This window comes from Oncorhynchus kisutch, linkage group LG21 (genome assembly GCF_002021735.2).
Source record: "Oncorhynchus kisutch isolate 150728-3 linkage group LG21, Okis_V2, whole genome shotgun sequence".
Lineage (NCBI taxonomy): Eukaryota > Metazoa > Chordata > Actinopteri > Salmoniformes > Salmonidae > Oncorhynchus > Oncorhynchus kisutch.
In genome coordinates, this window is record NC_034194.2 from 40,050,136 (window position 1) to 40,070,135 (window position 20,000).

The 20,000-nt window shown below is 46.2% G+C and overlaps 1 protein-coding gene across 1 annotated transcript in view; it reads left to right on the top strand.

Moving 5' to 3' along the window:
• Positions 1-20,000, top strand: part of ino80 (INO80 complex ATPase subunit) — a 94,504-nt gene that overhangs the window by 21,163 nt on the left and 53,341 nt on the right. Inside the window, 8 exon segments of the mRNA XM_031800952.1 lie at positions 5,905-6,022; positions 6,634-6,679; positions 6,681-6,723; positions 9,472-9,639; positions 13,795-13,934; positions 14,972-15,039; positions 15,171-15,264; positions 15,425-15,647. Of these exon segments, the coding sequence (XP_031656812.1) occupies positions 5,905-6,022; positions 6,634-6,679; positions 6,681-6,723; positions 9,472-9,639; positions 13,795-13,934; positions 14,972-15,039; positions 15,171-15,264; positions 15,425-15,647 (900 nt within the window).

A 20,000-nucleotide genomic window follows, 5' to 3' on the forward strand; every position in this document is an offset into this window, starting at 1 on the left:
GCTGTGTCTCTCTCTCTCTCTCTCTCTCTGGCTGTCTCTCTCTGGCTGTCTCTCTCTGGCTGTCTCTCTCTGGCTGTCTCTCTCTGGCTCTCTCTCTCTGGCTCTCTCTCTCTGGCTCTCTCTCTGTGGCTGGCTCTCTCTCTCTCTCTCTCTCTGGCTGGCTCTCTCTCTCTCTCTCTCTCTGGCTGGCTCTCTCTCTCTCTCTCTCTCTCTCTGGCTGTGTCTGTCTCTCTCTCTCTCTCTCTCTCTGGCTGTGTCTCTCTCTCTCTCTCTCTCTCTCTCTCTCTCTCTGGCTGTGTCTCTCTCTCTCTCTCTGGCTGTGTCTCTCTCTCTCTCTCTGGCTTGTGGTCTCTCTCTCTCTCTCTGGCTGTGTCTTCTCTCTCTCTCTGGCTGTCTCTCTCTGGCTGTGGTCTCTCTCTCTCTCTCTGGCTGTTGTCTCTCTCTCTCTCTCTCTGGCTGTGTCTCTCTCTCTCTCTCTCTGGCTGTGTCTCTCTCTCTCTCTGGCTGTTGTCTCTCTCTCTCTGGCTGTGTCTCTCTCTCTCTCTCTCTGGCTGTGTCTTCTCTCTCTCTCTGGCTGTGTCTCTCTCTCTCTCTCTCTCTCTCTGGCTGTGTCTCTCTCTCTCTCTCTCTCTCTCTGGCTTGTTGTCTCTCTCTCTCTCTCTCTCTCTGGCTGTGTCTCTCTCTCTCTCTCTCTGGCTGTGTCTCTCTCTCTCTCTCTGGCTGTGTCTCTCTGGCTCTCTCTCTCTATTTAATAAATGCTTTGTCATGAATAGGTGGTTGCCACTGTTGCCTAAATCAATGTACAGTATATGTAGTATTACATAAATTAACAATATATATGAGCAACAATAATCATATATATATATATCTCAACCAAAACAATTATACATAGTAAATAATATACACGAGAAAACAAACGGCAACAGTTGAGAATATACCATATTGAATCGAAACTCTCTCTCCTCATACTCTATCGCTCTCCAATTCTCCCTCCCGCTCACAGTTCAATTCAAAAAAACTTTATTGGCATGGGAAATGTATGTTTACATTGTCAAAGCAAGTGAGACGGATAATAAACAATAAAATATCAACAGTAAACATTACTCACAAAGGTTCAGAAGGAATAGACATTTAAAATGTCATAAGTATACGGTATTGTAACAATGTGCAAATAGTTCAACTACAAAAGGGTAAATAAACAAACTTATATGGGTATAATACTTATTTTCCACCATAGTTGAAGTGTACCTATGATGAAAATTACAGGCCTCTCTCATCTTTTTAAGTTGGAGAACTTGCACAATTGGTGGCTGACTAAAGACTTTTTTGCCCAAGTGTGTGTGTGTGTGTGTGTGTGTGTGTGTGTGTGTCTATATGTGTATGTATATATATATATGTGTGTATTTACGATGGTTTTTCATCTTCACTGGTTGACCTTGTGGCAACAGGTCACAAATAATTCTAGCTTTTTCAAGCAGAAATTTGCTTCCTGCAACACAAACTCAATGTTCTGGGACACTGTAAAATCCATGGAGAATAAGAGCACCTCCTCCCAGCAGCCCACTGCACTGAGGATAGGAAACTCTGTCACCACCGATAAATCCACTATAATTTAACATTTCAATAAGCATTTTTCCACCTGGCTACCTCCTACCCCAGTCAACAGCTCTGCACCCTCCACAGCAACTCGCCCAAGCCTTCCCCATTTCTCCTTCTCCCAAATTCAGATAGCTGATGTTCTGAAAGAGCTTCAAAATCTGGACCCCCTACAAATCAGCCGGGCTAGACAATCTGGACCCTTTCTTTCTAAAATTATCTGCCGAAATTGTTGCAATCCCTATTACTAGCCTGTTCATCCTCTTTTTCGTGTCGTCCGAGATTCCCAAAGATTGGAAAGCTGCTGCGGTCATCCCCCTCTTCAAAGGGGGACACACTCTTGACCCAAACTGCTACAGACCTATATCTATCCTACCCTTTCTAAGGTCTTCGAAAGCCAAGTTAACAAACAGATCCTGACCATTTCGAATCGCACCGTACCTTCTCCGCTATTAAATCTGGTTTCAGAGATGGTCATGGGTGCACCTCAGCCACGCTCAAGGTCCTAAACGACATCATAACCATAACATCATATCATAACCGCCATCGATAAGAAATATTACTGTGCAGCCATATTCATCGACCTGGCCAAGACTTTCAACTCTGTCAATCGCCACATCCTCATCTGCAGACTCGACAACCTTGGTTTTTCAAATGATTGCCTCGCCTGGTTCAACTACTTCTCACATAGAGTTCAGTATGTCAAATCGGAGGGCCTGTTATCCGGACCTCTGGCAGTCTCTATGGGGGTGCCACAGGGTTCAATTCTCAGGCCGACTCTTCTCTGTTTACATCAATGATGTCGCTCTTGCTGCCGGTGAGTCTCTGATCCACCTCTACGCAGACGACACCATTCTGTATACTTCTGGCCCCTTTTTGGACACTATGTTAACTAACCTCCAGGCAAGCTTCAATGCCATACAACTCTCCTTCCGTGGCCTCCAACTGCTCTTAAATACAAGTAAAACTAATTGCATGCTCTTCAACCGATCGCTGCCTGCACCTGCCTGCCCATCCAGCATCACTACTCTGGACGGCTCTGACTTAGAATACATGGACAACTACAAATAACTAGGTGTCTGGTTAGACTGTAAACTCTCCTTCCAGACTCACATTAAACATCTCCAATCCAAAGTTAAATCTAGAATCGGCTTCCTATTTTGCAACAAAGCATCTTTCACTCATGTTGCCAAACATACCCTCATAAACTGACCATCCTACAGATCCTCGACTTTGGCGATGTCATTTACAAAATAGCCCCCAACACTCTACTCAACAAATTGGATGCAGTCTATCACAGTGCCATCCATTTTATCACCAAAACTGTACGCTCTCGTTGCCGGGCCCTCGCTTAATACTCGACGCCAAACCCACTGGCTCCAGGTCATCTACAAGACCCTGCTAGGTAAAGCCCCGTCTTATCTCAGTTCGCTGGTCACCATAGTAAACCCATCCGTAGCACGCGCTCCGGCAAGTATATCTCACTGGTCACCCCCAAAGCCACTTCCTCCTTTGGCCGCCTCTCTTTCCAGTTCTCTGCTGCCAATGACTGGAATGAACTAACAAAATCTCTGAAACTGGAAACGCTTATCTCCCTCACTAGCTTTGAGCACCAGCTGTCAGAGCAGCTCACAGATCACTGCACCTGTACATAGCCCATCTGTAAATAGCCCAAACAACTACCTCATCCCCCACTGTATTTATTTATTTATTTATCTTGCTCCTTTGCACCCCAGTATTTCTACTTTGCACATTCATCTACTGCACATCTACCATTCCAGTGTTTAATTGCTATATTGTATTTACTTCCCCCACCATGGCTTATTTATTGCCTTTACCTCTCTTATCTCACCTCATTTGCAAACTTTGTATATAGACTCGTTTTACTACTGTATTATTGACTGTACGTTTGTTTTTTGTGTAACTCTGTGTTGTTGTTTTTGTTGCACTGCTTTGCTTTATCTTGGCCAGGTCGCAGTTGTAAATGAGAACTTGTTCTCGACTTGCCTACCTGGTTAAATAGAGGTGAAATAAACCAAAAATAATAATATTGCCGCTGTGAGCGCACAGCTATTTCACCCAGTAGATATGGGAGTTTATCAAAATTGGATTTGATTTAGAATTCTTTGTGGGTCTGTGTAATCTGAGGGGAAATATGTGTCTCTAATATGGTCATACATTTGGCAGGAGGTTAGGAAGTGCATCTGTTTCCACCTCAGTTTGGGTTTGCGTTCTTTTGAGAGCTAGGTATCCATATGGCGACCTTTCTCAATAGCAAGGCTATGCTCACTGAGTCTACATAGTCAAAGCTTTCCATAACTTTGGGTCAGTCACAGTGGTCAGGTATTCTGCCACTGTTTACTCTCTGTTTAGGGCCAAATAGCATTCTAGTTTGCGAATTTTTTTTTGTTAAATTCTTTTGACTTCTTTCTCCCTTTCTTTCTCTCAGCCTGTATGTATGTGCTGTATAGTGCCTTCAGAAAGTATTCATACCCCTTGACTTATTCCACATTTTGCTGTGTTACAGCCTGAATTAAAAATGTATTTAATTTTTTTATTTTTTATCTTTGCCCCAAAAAATTCAATACATTTTAGAATCTGCTTTGGCGGTGATTACAGCTGAGTGTCTTTCTGGGTACGTCTCTAACAGCTTTGCACACCTGGATTTTATAATATTTGCATGTTATTCTTTAAAAAAGCTCTGTCAAGTTGGGTGTTGATCGTTGCTAGACAGCCATTCCCAAGTCTTGCCATAGATTTTCAAGACGATTTAAGTCGAAACTTGAACGAGGTCACTTGGGAATATTTCAATGTCATCTTGGTAAGCTACTCAGAGTATATTTGGCTTTGTGTTTTGTCCCCCAGTCTCTGTTGGAAAGCAGACTGAACCAGGTTTTCCTCTAGGATTTTGCCTGTGCTTTGCTCTATGCCGTTTATTTTTATCCGAAAAAAAAACCTTGCTAGTTCTTGCTGATGACAAGTATACCCATAACATGATGCAGCCACCACCATGCTTTAAAATAGAAAGTGGTACTCAGTGATGATAACAGTTTGCATTATTTAAAAAAATATTTTTTCTTCCTTTTCAGTAAAGTTAGTATCACTTACGTAATTTACGTATTGTGGAGTAACCACAACATTGATCATTCCTCAGTTTTCTCCAATCACAGCCATCTGTTTTAAAGTCGCATAGGCCTCATGTTGAAATCCCAGAGCGATTTCCTTCCTCTCTGGCAACTGAGTTAGAAAAGACTTCACCATGCTCAAAGAGATGTCTGCTTTTTAAATTTATTTTTTATTTTTTTACCCATCTACCAATAGATGTCGCCCTTTGCGATGCATTGGAAAACCATCCCTGGTCTTTTTGGTTGAATCATCTGTGTTTCAAATTCACTGCTAGACTGAGAGACCTTACAGATAATTGTTTGTGTGGGGTACAGAGATGAGGTAGTCATTCAAAAATCATGTTTAACACTATTATTACACACAGAGTGAGTCCATGCAACTTATTATTTGACTTGTTAAGCACATTTTTACTCCTGAACTTTATTTAGGCTTGACATAACAAACAGCCAGAAGAGGACTGGCCACCCCTCATAACCTGGTTCCTCTCTAGGTTTCTTCCTAGGTTTTGGCCTTTCTAGGGAGTTTTTCCTAGCCACCGTGCTTCTACACCTGCATTGCTTGCTGTTTGGGGTTTTAGGCTGGGTTTCTGTACAGCACTTTGAGATATCAGCTGATGTACGAAGGGCTTTATAAATACATTTAATTTAATTTAGATTAAATACTTTATTGACTCCAGACATTACAGCTTTTCCTTTTTTTGTTGTTGATTATGTTCAAATTTCTAAAAACATAATGACACTTTGACATTATGGGGTATTGTGTCTAGGCCAGTGACGCGAAAGCTAAATTTGAAAACGTTTTAGATTCAGGCTGTAAAACAACAAAATGTGGATTGAGTCGAGGGGTATGAATACTTTCTGAAGGCACTGCATATCTCTTTCTCTTAATTCAAAGAGCTCTTCTCTCTCTCTCTCAATTCAAAGAGCTCTTTCTCTCGCTCTCTCTATTCAAAGAGCTCGTTCTCTCTGTCTTTCTCTCTCTCTCTCTCTCTCTCAATTCAAAGAGCTCGCTTTCTCTCTCTCTCTCTCTCTCTCTCTCAATTCAAAGAGCTCGCTTTCTCTCTCTCTCTCTCTCTCTCAATTCAAAGAGCTCGTTCTCTCTGTCTTTCTGTCTCTGTCTTTGCAATTCTCTCTGTCTGTTTGGTACTGTAGAGATGCTGACTGTTGTTATTTCCTGTCTCAGTTATGGGCCCTGCTCCATTTCATCATGCCTACGTTGTTTGACTCTCACGAGGAGTTTAATGAATGGTTCTCTAAAGACATCGAGAGCCATGCAGAGAACAAGTCTGCCATCGACGAGAGTGAGTACACTACACAACCTTTCTTCTGAGATTTCGTTTCAGACTTGTTGATTTTTACATATCTACTTTAGAAGTACTCTAATCAGCTTTTTATTTCTGTTTGTTATGAAGTGATTGATTTGTAGCTGACATTTGTTGTTGTTGTTGTTTAGAACCGGCTGACTGTGTTGTTGTTGTTTAGACCGGCTGACTGTGTTGTTGTTGTTTAGGACCGGCTGACTGTGGTGGTGGTGGTGTTTAGACCGGCTGACTGTGGTGGTGGTGGTGTTTAGACCGGCTGACTGTGGGTGGTGGTGGTGGTTTAGACCGGCTGACTGGTGGTGGTGGTGGTGTTTAGACAGGCTGACTGTGGTGGTGGTGGTGTTTAGAACCGGCTGACTTGGTGTGGGGAGGTGTTTAGACCCGGCTGACATGGTGGTGGTGGGTGGTTGTTTAGAAACCCGCGTGACTGGTGGTGTGTGGTTATAAGACCCGGCTTGACTGTGGTGGTGTTTAGACGGCTGAATGTGGCGGTGGTGGTGTTTAGACCGGCTGAATGTGGCGGTGGTGTGTTAAGACCGGCTGACTGTGGTGGTGTTGTTAACCGCTGACTGTGTCGTTTTGTTGTTTAGATCAGCTGTCCAGGCTCCATATGATCCATGAACCCTTCATGTTGAGGGATCAAGAAGGACGTCGAGAACGAGCTCGGCCTCTTCTGACAAGTACTGAACTGACCAATTACACACGAGGTTATATCATTTTAGAGGTCCTGTCCTAACTCTCTGTTTCTTCATATCCCCTCTCTATCTTCTCTTCCTTTCCTACCTCAAGCACCCTCTATCGTCTCTTCCCTTTCCTACCTCAGCACCCTCTATCGCTCTCCTTTCCTACCTCAGCATCCTCTCTATCGTCTCTCCTTTCCTACCTCAGTGTCCTCTTGTCTCTCCTACCTCAGTATCCTCTCGTCTCTCCTTTCCTACCTCAGCATCCTCTCTATCGTCTCGCCTTTCCTACCTCAGCATCCTCTCTATCGTCTCTCCTTTCCTACCTCAGCATCCTCTCTATCGTCTCTCCTTTCCTACCTCAGCATCCTCTCTATCTATCGTCTCTCCTTTCCTACCTTAGTATCCTCTCTCTATCGTCTCTCCTTTCCTACCTCAGTATCCTCTCTCTATCGTCTCTCCTTTCCTACCTCAGTATCCTCTCTCTATCGTCTCTCCTTTCCTACCTCAGTATCCTCTCTCTATCGTCTCTCCTTTCCTACCTCAGTATCCTCTCTCTATCGTCTCTCCTTTCCTACCTCAGTATCCTCTCTATCTATCGTCTCTCCTTTCCTACCTCAGTATCTTCTCTATCTATCGTCTCTCCTTTCCTACCTCAGTATCTTCTCTATCTATCGTCTCTCCTTTCCTACCTCAGTATCTTCTCTATCTATCGTCTCTCCTTTCCTACTTCAGTTTCCTACACTATTTATTCCCCCAGGCAGGCGTTTCTGCTTTCATCACCCTAGTCCTCGGGCACCCACATCTGTCTCCTTTCCTTCCTTCCTTCCATACCTAGACCAGCAGCTGCCAGATGATTCCAGATCTCACTATACCCTCTTCCTCCTCTGACTCCTCTGACTCCTCTTCCTCCTCTGACTCCTCTTCCTCTGATAGATAAGGATGGTTACTGTGTTCCTGTATCTCACTATACCCTCTTCCTCCTCTGACTACTCTTCCTCCTCTGACTACTCTTCCTCCTCTGACTACTCTTCCTCCTCTGACTCCTCTTCCTCCTCTGACTCCTCTTCCTCCTCTGACTCCTCTTCCTCTGATAGATAAGGATGGTTACTGTGTTCCTGTATCTCACTATACCCTCTTCCTCCTCTGACTACTCTTCCTCTGATAGATAAGGATGGTTACTGTGTTCCTGTATCTCACTATACCCTCTTCCTCCTCTGACTACTCTTCCTCTGATAGATAAGGATGGTTACTGTGTTCCTGTATCTCACTATACCCTCTCTTCCTCCTCTGACTACTCTTCCTCTGATAGATAAGGATGGTTACTGTGTTCCTGTATCTCACTATACCCTCTTCCTCCTCTGACTACTCTTCCTCTGATAGATAAGGATGGTTACTGTGTTCCTGTATCTCACTATACCCTCTCTTCCTCCTCTGACTACTCTTCCTCTGATAGATAAGGATGGTTACTGTGTTCCTGTATCTCACTATACCCTCTCTTCCTCCTCTGACTCCTCTTCCTCCTCTGATAAGGATGGTTACTGTGTTCCTGTATCTCTTACAGATTGAGATCCTAACATACTGCCTCATCTTCTTCCTCTGATAAGGATGGTTACTGTGTTCCTGTATCTCTTACAGATTGAGATCCTAACATACTGCCTCCTCTTCTTCCTCTGATAAGGATGGTTACTGTGTTCCTGTATCTCTTACAGATTGAGATCCTAACATACTGCCTCCTCTTCTTCCTCTGATAAGGATGGTTACTGTGTTCCTGTATCTCTTACAGATTGAGATCCTAACATACTGCCTCCTCTTCTTCCTCTGATAAGGATGGTTACTGTGTTCCTGTATCTCTTACAGATTGAGATCCTAACATACTGCCTCCTCTTCTTCCTCTGATAAGGATGGTTACTGTGTTCCTGTATCTCTTACAGATTGAGATCCTAACATACTGCCTCCTCTTCTTCCTCTGATAAGGATGGTTACTGTGTTCCTGTATCTCTTACAGATTGAGATCCTAACATACTGCCTCCTCTTCTTCCTCTGATAAGGATGGTTACTGTGTTCCTGTATCTCTTACAGATTGAGATCCTAACATACTGCCTCCTCTTCTTCCTCTGATAAGGATGGTTACTGTGTTCCTGTATCTCTTACAGATTGAGATCCTAACATACTGCCTCCTCTTCTTCCTCTGATAAGGATGGTTACTGTGTTCCTGTATCTCTTACAGATTGAGATCCTAACATACTGCCTCCTCTTCTTCCTCTGATAAGGATGGTTACTGTGTTCCTGTATCTCTTACAGATTGAGATCCTAACATACTGCCTCCTCTTCTTCCTCTGATAAGGATGGTTACTGTGTTCCTGTATCTCTTACAGATTGAGATCCTAACATACTGCCTCCTCTTCTTCCTCTGATAAGGATGGTTACTGTGTTCCTGTATCTCTTACAGATTGAGATCCTAACATACTGCCTCCTCTTCTTCCTCTGATAAGGATGGTTACTGTGTTCCTGTATCTCTTACAGATTGAGATCCTAACATACTGCCTCCTCTTCTTCCTCTGATAAGGATGGTTACTGTGTTCCTGTATCTCTTACAGATTGAGATCCTAACATACTGCCTCCTCTTCTTCCTCTGATAAGGATGGTTACTGTGTTCCTGTATCTCTTACAGATTGAGATCCTAACATACTGCCTCCTCTTCTTCCTCTGATAAGGATGGTTACTGTGTTCCTGTATCTCTTACAGATTGAGATCCTAACATACTGCCAGTTGACTTGTAGACAGAGGCTGCTCTACAGAGCTCTGAGGAACAAGATCTCCATCGAGGATCTTCTCCAGTCGTCTATGGGCTCATCTCAGCAGGCTCACAGTACTACCTCATCCCTTATGAACCTGGTCATGCAGTTCAGAAAGGTACCAATCATCTCCTTAGTACCAGGGACCATCCCCGTATCACCATACTCATTAGTATGGTTCCGTACCAGGCTATATCACAACATATGTTCCATACAGCAGGTTTAGTACCAGGCTATATCACAACATACAGCAGGTTCAGTACCAGGCTATATCACAACATACAGCAGGTTCAGTACCAGGCTATATCACAACATACAGCAGGTTCAGTACCAGGCTATATCACAACATATGTTCCATACAGCAGGTTTAGTACCAGGCTATATCACAACATACAGCAGGTTCAGTACCAGGCTATATCACAACATACAGCAGGTTTAGTACCAGGCTATATCACAACATATGTTCCATACAGCAGGTTTAGTACCAGGCTATATCACAACATACAGCAGGTTCAGTACCAGGCTATATCACAACATACAGCAGGTTTAGTACCAGGCTATATCACAACATATGTTCCATACAGCAGGTTTAGTACCAGGCTATATCACAACATACAGCAGGTTCAGTACCAGGCTATATCACAACATACAGCAGGTTTAGTACCAGGCTATATCACAACATATGTTCCATACAGCAGGTTCAGTACCAGGCTATATCACAACATACAGCAGGTTCAGTACCAGGCTATATCACAACATACAGCAGGTTCAGTACCAGGCTATATCACAACATACAGCAGGTTCAGTACCAGGCTATATCACAACATACAGCAGGTTCAGTACCAGGCTATATCACAACATATGTTCCATAAAGCAGGTTTAGTACCAGGCTATATCACAACATACAGCAGGTTCAGTACCAGGCTATATCACAACATACAGCAGGTTTAGTACCAGGCTATATCACAACATATGTTCCATACAGCAGGTTCAGTACCAGGCTATATCACAACATATACAGCAGGTTTAGTACCAGGCTATATCACAACATATGTTCCATACAGCAGGTTCAGTACCAGGCTATATCACAACATACAGCAGGTTCAGTACCAGGCTATATCACAACATACAGCAGGTTCAGTACCAGGCTATATCACAACATATCTTCCATACAGCAGGTTCAGTACCAGGCTATATCACAACATACAGCAGGTTCAGTACCAGGCTATATCACAACATATGTTCCATACAGCAGGTTTAGTACCAGGCTATATCACAACATATGTTCCATACAGCAGGTTCAGTACCAGGCTATATCACAACATACAGCAGGTTCAGTACCAGGCTATATCACAACATATGTTCCATACAGCAGGTTCAGTACCAGGCTATATCACAACATATACAGCAGGTTTAGTACCAGGCTATATCACAACATATGTTCCATACAGCAGGTTCAGTACCAGGCTATATCACAACATACAGCAGGTTCAGTACCAGGCTATATCACAACAAACAGCAGGTTCAGTACCAGGCTATATCACAACAAACAGCAGGTTTAATACCAGGCTATATCACAACATATGTTCCATACAGCAGGTTTAGTACCAGGCTATATCACAACATACAGCATGTTCAGTACCAGGCTATATCACAACATATGTTCCATACAGCAGGTTTAGTACCAGGCTATATCACAACATATGTTCCATACAGCAGGTTTAGTACCAGGCTATATCACAACATATGTTCCATACAGCAGGTTTAGTACCAGGCTATATCACAACATATACAGCAGGTTTAGTACCAGGCTATATCACAACATACAGCACGTTCAGTACCAGGCTATATCACAACATATGTTCCATACAGCAGGTTTAGTACCAGGCTATATCACAACATATGTTCCATACAGCAGGTTCAGTACCAGGCTATATCACAACATACAGCACGTTCAGTACCAGGCTATATCACAACATATGTTCCATACAGCAGGTTTAGTACCAGGCTATATCACAACATATGTTCCATACAGCAGGTTCAGTACCAGGCTATATCACAACATACAGCAGGTTCAGTACCAGGCTATATCACAACATATGTTCCATACAGCAGGTTCAGTACCAGGCTATATCACAACATATACAGCAGGTTTAGTACCAGGCTATATCACAACATATGTTCCATACAGCAGGTTCAGTACCAGGCTATATCACAACATACAGCAGGTTCAGTACCAGGCTATATCACAACAAACAGCAGGTTTAATACCAGGCTATATCACAACATATGTTCCATACAGCAGGTTTAGTACCAGGCTATATCACAACATATGTTCCATACAGCAGGTTTAGTACCAGGCTTTATCACAACATATACAGCAGGTTTAGTACCAGGCTATATCACAACATACAGCATGTTCAGTACCAGGCTATATCACAACATATGTTCCATACAGCAGGTTTAGTACCAGGCTATATCACAACATATGTTCCATACAGCAGGTTTAGTACCAGGCTATATCACAACATATGTTCCATACAGCAGGTTTAGTACCAGGCTATATCACAACATATACAGCAGGTTTAGTACCAGGCTATATCACAACATACAGCACGTTCAGTACCAGGCTATATCACAACATATGTTCCATACAGCAGGTTTAGTACCAGGCTATATCACAACATATGTTCCATACAGCAGGTTCAGTACCAGGCTATATCACAACATACAGCACGTTCAGTACCAGGCTATATCACAACATATGTTCCATACAGCAGGTTTAGTACCAGGCTATATCACAACATATGTTCCATACAGCAGGTTTAGTACCAGGCTATATCACAACATATGTTCCATACAGCAGGTTTTTAAAGGAACAAAGAGTTTGGTCTGCTTTATGTTTATATTTTCCCCTGGAAACAATATGATGATACTGGTATCATCACAGCCCTCGTAAGTCCTATAATTATAGACTGGTATCATCACAGCCCTCGTAAGTCCTATAATTATAGACTGGTATCATCACAGCCCTCGTAAGTCCTATAATTATAGACTGGTATCATCACAGCCCTCGTAAGTCCTATAATTATAGACTGGTATCATCACAGCCCTCGTAAGTCCTATAATTATAGACTGGTATCATCACAGCCCTCGTAAGTCCTATAATTATAGACTGGTATCATCACAGCCCTAGTAAGTACTATAATTATAGACTGGTATCATCACAGCCCTCGTAAGTCCTATAATTATAGACTGGTATCATCACAGCCCTAGTAAGTACTATAATTATAGACTGGTATCATCACAGTGAATGCTGATTGACAGTAATGATGTATCTAGTATTATAGACTGGGTGGTTCTAGTCCTGAATGCTGATTGGCTGACAGTAATGATGTATCTAGTATTATAGACTGGGTGGTTCTAGTCCTGAATGCTGATTGGCTGACAGTAATGATGTATCTAGTATTATAGACTGGGTGGTTCTAGTCCTGAATGCTGATTGGCTGACAGTAATGATGTACCTAGTATTATAGACTGGGTGGTTCTAGTCCTGAATGCTGATTGGCTGACAGTAATGATGTATCTAGTATTATAGACTGGGTGGTTCTAGTCCTGAATGCTGATTGGCTGACAGTAATGATGTATCTAGTATTATAGACTGGGTGGTTCTAGTCCTGAATGCTGATTGGCTGACAGTAATGATGTATCTAGTATTATAGACTGGGTGGTTCTCGTCCTGAATGCTGATTGGCTGACAGTACTATAACGGTGATGATGTAGCCTGTAGTTGAATATTATTTCGATATTATATGTCCTTTGGCCTCCCGAGTGGTGCAGCGGTCTAAGGCACTGTATCACAGTGCTTGAGGCGTCACTGCAGACACCCTGGTTCGAATCCAGGCGGTATCACAACCCGGACGTGATTGGGAGTCCCATAGGGCGGCGCACAGTTGGTCCAGCGTCAGCCGGGTTTGTCCGGGGGAAGAGACTGTCATTGTAAATAAGAATGTTAGATCAAGGTTAAAATAAAAATTTAAAAAACAGTGTTTTTAAATTTTATCCAACGACATCCCCAGTACTGCTGGTTATGTTCAACCTGGTCATGAACCTGGTGTCCCAGGTCTACATGGAGACGAAGCGGTGGAAAGATTTTGTCATTTGAGGGCCCTAATAAGGATAAGTGTTGTTATCTGAAGCCTGGTTCCTCTGGAGGTTTCTTCCTGCTCTAGGTGGTTCAGTATGAGTAGTGTGTTTTCTACTTCCTGTGTAGGTCTGTAACCACCCGGACCTGTTTGAGCGCCAGGAGACTCGTTCTCCCTTCCACATGTCACTGAGACCCTACGTCATGTCCAAGTTCCTCTACCGCCACGGACTCACACACACCACCACGCACACACACAGCAGGAACAAGTGAGTAACATAGTGCTTGTCCAATGGGACGGTAATGGCTGGTGGTGTTGAATTGTTATATTATGATGTAGAAGACAATGAGAGCATTTGAGGGGTTTATTTGTTGTTCTCGGACAACCATGTTCATAGAAGGATTCTCTCTGTCTCTCTCTCTCTGCCTCTCTCTCTGTCTCGCTCTGCCTGTCTCGCTCTGCCTGTCTCGCTCTGCCTGTCTCGCTCTACCTGTCTCGCTCTGCCTGTCTCTCTCTGCCTGACTCTCTCTGCCTGTCTCTCTCTGCCTCTCTCTCTCTGCCTCTCTCTCTCTCTGCCTCTCTCTCTCTCTGCCTCTCTCTCTCTCTCTGCCTCTCTCTCTGCCTCTCTCTCTGCCTCTCTCTCTCTCTGCCTCTCTCTCTGCCTCTCTCTCTCTCTGCCTCTCTCTCTGCCTGTCTCTCGTCTCTCTCTCTCTCTCTGCCTGTCTCTCTGCCTCTCTCTCTGCCTGTCTCTCTCTCTCTCTGCCTCTCTGTCTGTCTCTCTGCCTGTCTCTCTCTCTCTCTGCCTGTCTCTCTCTCTCTCTGCCTCTCTGTCTGTCTCTCTGCCTGACTCTCTCTCTCTCTCTGCCTGTCTCTCTCTGCCTCTCTCTCTCTCTCTCTCTGCCTGTCTCTCTCTGCCTCTCTGCCTCTCTCTCTCTCTGGCTCTCTCGCTCTCTCTCTGCCTCTCTCGCTCTCTCTCTGCCTCTCTCGCTCTCTCTCTGCCTCTCTCGCTCCCTCTCTGCCTCTCTGTCTGTCTGTCTCTCTCGCTCTGTCGCCCCCTCTCTGTGTCTCCCCCTCTCTGTGTCTCCCCCTCTGTGTCTCCCCCTCTGTGTCTCCCCCTCTGTGTCTCCCCCTCTGTGTCCCCTCTGTGTCTCCCCTCTGTGTCTCCCCCTCTGTGTCTCCCCCTCTGTGTCTCCCCCTCTGTGTCTCCCCCTCTGTGTCTCCCCCTCTGTGTCTCCCCCTCTGTGTCTCCCCCTCTCTCTGTGTCTCCCCCTCTCTCTGTGTCTCCCCCTCTTTCTCCTCTCTCAGGGTGCTCCAGGTTCTACTGTCTCCCTTCTCTCCTGATCATATCCACCAGTCCCTCTTCCACAGGAAAGGTAAGTGACTACCCTCTTCATTCTTTCACATCAGTATAGATGAAGGAAACGAGAATAAGCTTCTTAGACTTTATTGTTTAGAGCCCTTTGCCTCCTCGTCCGTCTACAAACCAGTGCTTATCCTCCTCAAGGTGATCAGGAAGGAAGTTGTTTCTCCTTCCTGCGTTTCATCGACGTTTCGCCGGCAGAGATGTTTAACGTCATGCTGCAGGGCACTCTGGTCAGGTAGGTGTCCATGACAACGCAGTTTGTCAACAGGGTCTGTGGATGTCCCCAGATGTGTTCACAAACGTCAACCGTTCTGGAATGAACTATGAAGCTAATTGCCATTATGTTTTGTTTCTGAAGTTGTTTTAATCACACTTTCCTCTCTCTCCTGTTCCAGGTGGTTAGCTCTGTTTCTCTCCCTGAAGGCAGCGTACCGGCTCTACCAGAGACGCATGTGGGGCCTGGAAGAGGAGGAGGGTGGAGGGAGGATAGGAGAAGGAGGAGGAGAGGAAGAAGGGAGCGGGAGGCCCAGGAGTCAGTGTCTCTCTCGGAGGGGTCTGATCCTCTGGCTGGACCGACCTACTGCTTTCCCCAACACACACACAAGCACAGTGTTACAGGTGAGACATATACACACACACACCTCAAGTTTTTTCTCTGCCTCTACTTTCTGCCAGTCAGCCTCCCCTCTTTCCTCTCTCTCTGCCTCTACTTTCTGTCAGTCAGCCTCCAGTCTTTCCTCTCTCTCTGCCTCTACTTTCTGTCAGTCAGCCTCCACTCTTTCCTCTCTCTCTGCCTCTACTTTCTGCCAGTCAGCCTCCCCTCTTTCCTCTCTCTCTGCCTCTCTACTTTCTGTCAGTCAGCCTCCACTCTTTCCTCTCTACTTTCTGCCAGTCAGCCTCTTTCCTTTCTCTCTGCCTCTACTTTCTACCAGTCAGCCTCTTTCCTCTCTCTCTGCCTCTCTACTTTGTGCCAGTCAGCCTCCACTCTTTCCTCTCTCTCTTCCTCTACTTTCTGCCAGTCTTTCCTCTCTCTCTGCCTCTCTACTTTCTGCCAGTCAGCCTCTTTCCTCTCTCTCTGCCTCTCTACTTTCTGCCAGTCAGCCTCCACTCTTTCCTCTCTCTCTGCCTCTACTTTCTACCAGTCAGCCTCCACTCTTTCCTCTCTCTCTGCCTCTACTTTCTGCCAGTCAGCCTCCACTCTTTCCTCTCTCTCTGCCTCTCTACTTTGTGCCAGTCAGCCTCCACTCTTTCCTCTCTCTCTGCCTCTCTACTTTGTGCCAGTCAGCCTCCACTCTTTCCTCTCTCTCTGCCTCTACTTTCTGCCAGTCAGCCTCCACTCTTTCCTCTCTCTCTGCCTCTACTTTCTGCCAGTCAGCCTCCACTCTTTCCTCTCTCTCTGCCTCTCTACTTTCTGCCGGTCAGCCTCCACTCTTTCCTCTCTCTCTGCCTCTCTACTTTCTGCCGGTCAGCCTCCACTCTTTCCTCTCTCTCTGCCTCTCTACTTCGTGCCAGTCAGCCTCCACTCTTTTCTCTCTCTCTACTTTGTGTCAGTCAGCCTCCACTCTTTCCTCTCTCTCTGCCTCTACTTTCTGCCAGTCAGCCTCCACTCTTTCCTCTCTCTCTGTCTCTACTTTGTGCCAGTCAGCCTCCACTCTTTCCAGTTTAAGCTGGTCCACATTCTGGTCCACATTCTGCACCTAAAGAACCAGAGGAGAGAGCTTGAACCAGAATTGTGCTTCATCTACCCACCTAACAACCTCAGTCTCATCCTACCTACCCCAGGTCTCCCCTAACAACCTCAGTCTCATCCTACCTACCCCAGGTCTCCCCTAACAACCTCAGTCTCATCCTACCTACCCCAGGTCTCCCCTAACAACCTCAGTCTCATCCTACCTACCCCAGGTCTCCCCTAACAACCTCAGTCTCATTCTACCTACCCCAGGTCTCCCCTAACAACCTCAGTCTCATCCTACCTACCCCAGGTCTCCCCTAACAACCTCAGTCTCATCCTACCTACCCCAGGTCTCCCCTAACAACCTCAGTCTCATCCTACCTACCCCAGGTCTCCCCTAACAACCTGTCTCATCCTACCTACCCCAGGTCTCCCCTAACAACCTCAGTCTCATCCTACCTACCCCAGGTCTCCCCTAACAACCTCAGTCTCATCCTACCTACCCCAGGTCTCCCCTAACAACCTCAGTCTCATCCTACCTACCCCAGGTCTCCCCTAACAACCTCAGTCTCATCCTACCTTCCCCAGGTCTCCCCTAACAACCTCAGTCTCATCCTACCTTCCCCAGGTCTCCCCTAACAACCAGTCTCATCCTACCTACCCCAGGTCTCCCCTAACAACCAGTCTCATCCTACCTACCCCAGGTCTCCCCTAACAACCAGTCTCATCCTACCTTCCCCAGGTCTCCCCTAACAACCAGTCTCATCCTACCTACCCCAGGTCTCCCCTAACAACCAGTCTCATCCTACCTTCCCCAGGTCTCCCCTAACAACCAGTCTCATCCTACCTACCCCAGGTCTCCCCTAACAACCAGTCTCATCCTACCTTCCCCAGGTCTCCCCTAACAACCAGTCTCATCCTACCTTCCCCAGGTCTCCCCTAACAACCAGTCTCATCCTACCTACCCCAGGTCTCCCCTAACAACCAGTCTCATCCTACCTATCCCAGGTCTCCCCTAACAACCAGTCTCATCCTACCTTCCCCAGGCTAATTCAAACAGTATCAGTCAGATATTCTTCATTGTAGGTTTCCCCTCTGGAATGGCTTCTCTAAGGAAGACAGAGATCCAGAGGGAGAGAGATGCTTCAGACACCCAGAGAACTGTTATTAACTTTGACCCGACTCTCTTTTCTACACGATGAAAAACCGCAACCAGTCAACTGTTTTGCAGATGGTCTCATGACAGTGTCTGTACAGTTCAGATCCAGACTTTGCAGTCTCTCTCTGTGGCCTAACTCGCACTAGCCTGGGATTCATCTCTCAAGAACCCTAACCACATCACTGCCTACCCTTGCCAAATAATGATTCACATCACTGCCTAGTCTTGCCAAATAATGATTCACATCACTGCCTAGCCTTGCCAAATAATGATTCACATCACTGCCTAGCCTTGCCAAATAATGATTCACATCACTGCCTAGCCTTGCCAAATAATGATTCACATCACTGCCTAGCCTTGCCAAATAATGAATCACATCACTGCCTAGGCTTGCCAAATAATGATTCGCATCACTGCCTTGCCAAATAATGATTCACATCACTGCCTAGTCAAATAATGATTCACATCACTGCCTAGCCAAATAATGATTCACATCACTGCCTAGCCAAATAATGATTCACATCACTGCCTAGCCAAATAATGATTCACATCACTGCCTAGCCAAATAATGATTCACATCACTGCCTAGCCTTGCCAAATAATGATTCACATCACTGCCTGCCTAGCCAAATAATGATTCACATCACTGCCTAGCCAAATAATGATTCACATCACTGCCTAGCCTTGCCTAACTCAGACACTCAGCCAGCCACGCCTAGAGACCCAGACACTCAGCCAGCCAGCCACGCCCAGAGAGACCCAGACACTCAGCCAGCCAGCCACGCCCAGAGAGACCCAGACACTCAGCCAGCCAGCCACGCCCAGAGAGAGAGACACTCAGCCAGCCAAGCCTAGAGAGAGACAGACACTCAGCCAGCCACGCCTAGAGAGACAGACACTCAGCCAGCCACGCCTAGAGAGACAGACACTCAGCCAGCCACGCCTAGAGAGACAGACACTCAGCCAGCCACGCCTAGAGAGACACACTCAGCCAGCCACGCCTAGAGAGAGAGACACTCAGCCAGCCACGCCTAGAGAGACACACTCAGCCAGCCACGCCTAGAGAGACAGACAATCAGTCAGCCACGCCTAGAGACCCAGACACTCAGCCAGCCAGCCACGCCCAGAGAGACCCAGACACTCAGCCAGCCAGCCACGCCCAGAGAGACCCAGACACTCAGCCAGCCACGCCCAGAGAGACAGACACTCAGCCAGCCACGCCCAGATAGACAGACACTCAGCCAGCCACGCCTAGAGAGAGAGACACTCAGCCAGCCACGCCTAGAGAGACACACTCAGCCAGCCACGCCTAGAGAGAGAGACACTCAGCCAGCCACGCCTAGAGAGACAGACACTCAGCCAGCCACGCCTAGAGAGACAGACACTCAGCCAGCCACGCCTAGAGAGAGAGACACTCAGCCAGCCACGCCTAGAGAGACAGACACTCAGCCTGCCACGCCTAGAGAGACAGACACTCAGCCAGCCACGCCTAGAGAGACAGACACTCAGCCAGCCACGCCTAGAGAGACAGACACTCAGCCAGCCACGCCTAGAGAGACAGACACTCAGTCAGCCACGCCTAGAGAGACAGACACTCAGCCAGCCACGCCTAGAGAGACAGACACTCAGCCAGCCACGCCTAGAGAGACAGACACTCAGCCAGCCACGCCTAGAGAGACACACTCAGCCAGCCACGCCTAGAGAGACAGACACTCAGCCAGCCACGCCTAGAGAGACACACTCAGCCAGCCACGCCTAGAGACCCAGACACTCAGCCAGCCAGCCACGCCTAGAGAGACACACTCAGCCAGCCACGCCTAGAGAGACACACTCAGCCAGCCACGCCTAGAGAGACACACTCAGCTAGCCACGCCTAGAGAGACACACTCAGCCAGCCACGCCTAGAGAGACACACTCAGCCAGCCACGCCTAGAGAGACAGACACTCAGCCAGCCACGCCTAGAGACACAGACTCGCACTAGCCTGGGATTCATCTCTCAAGAACCCTAACCACATCACTGCCTACCCTTGCCAAATAATGATTCACATCACTGCCTAGTCTTGCCAAATAATGATTCACATCACTGCCTAGCCTTGCCAAATAATGATTCACATCACTGCCTAGCCTTGCCAAATAATG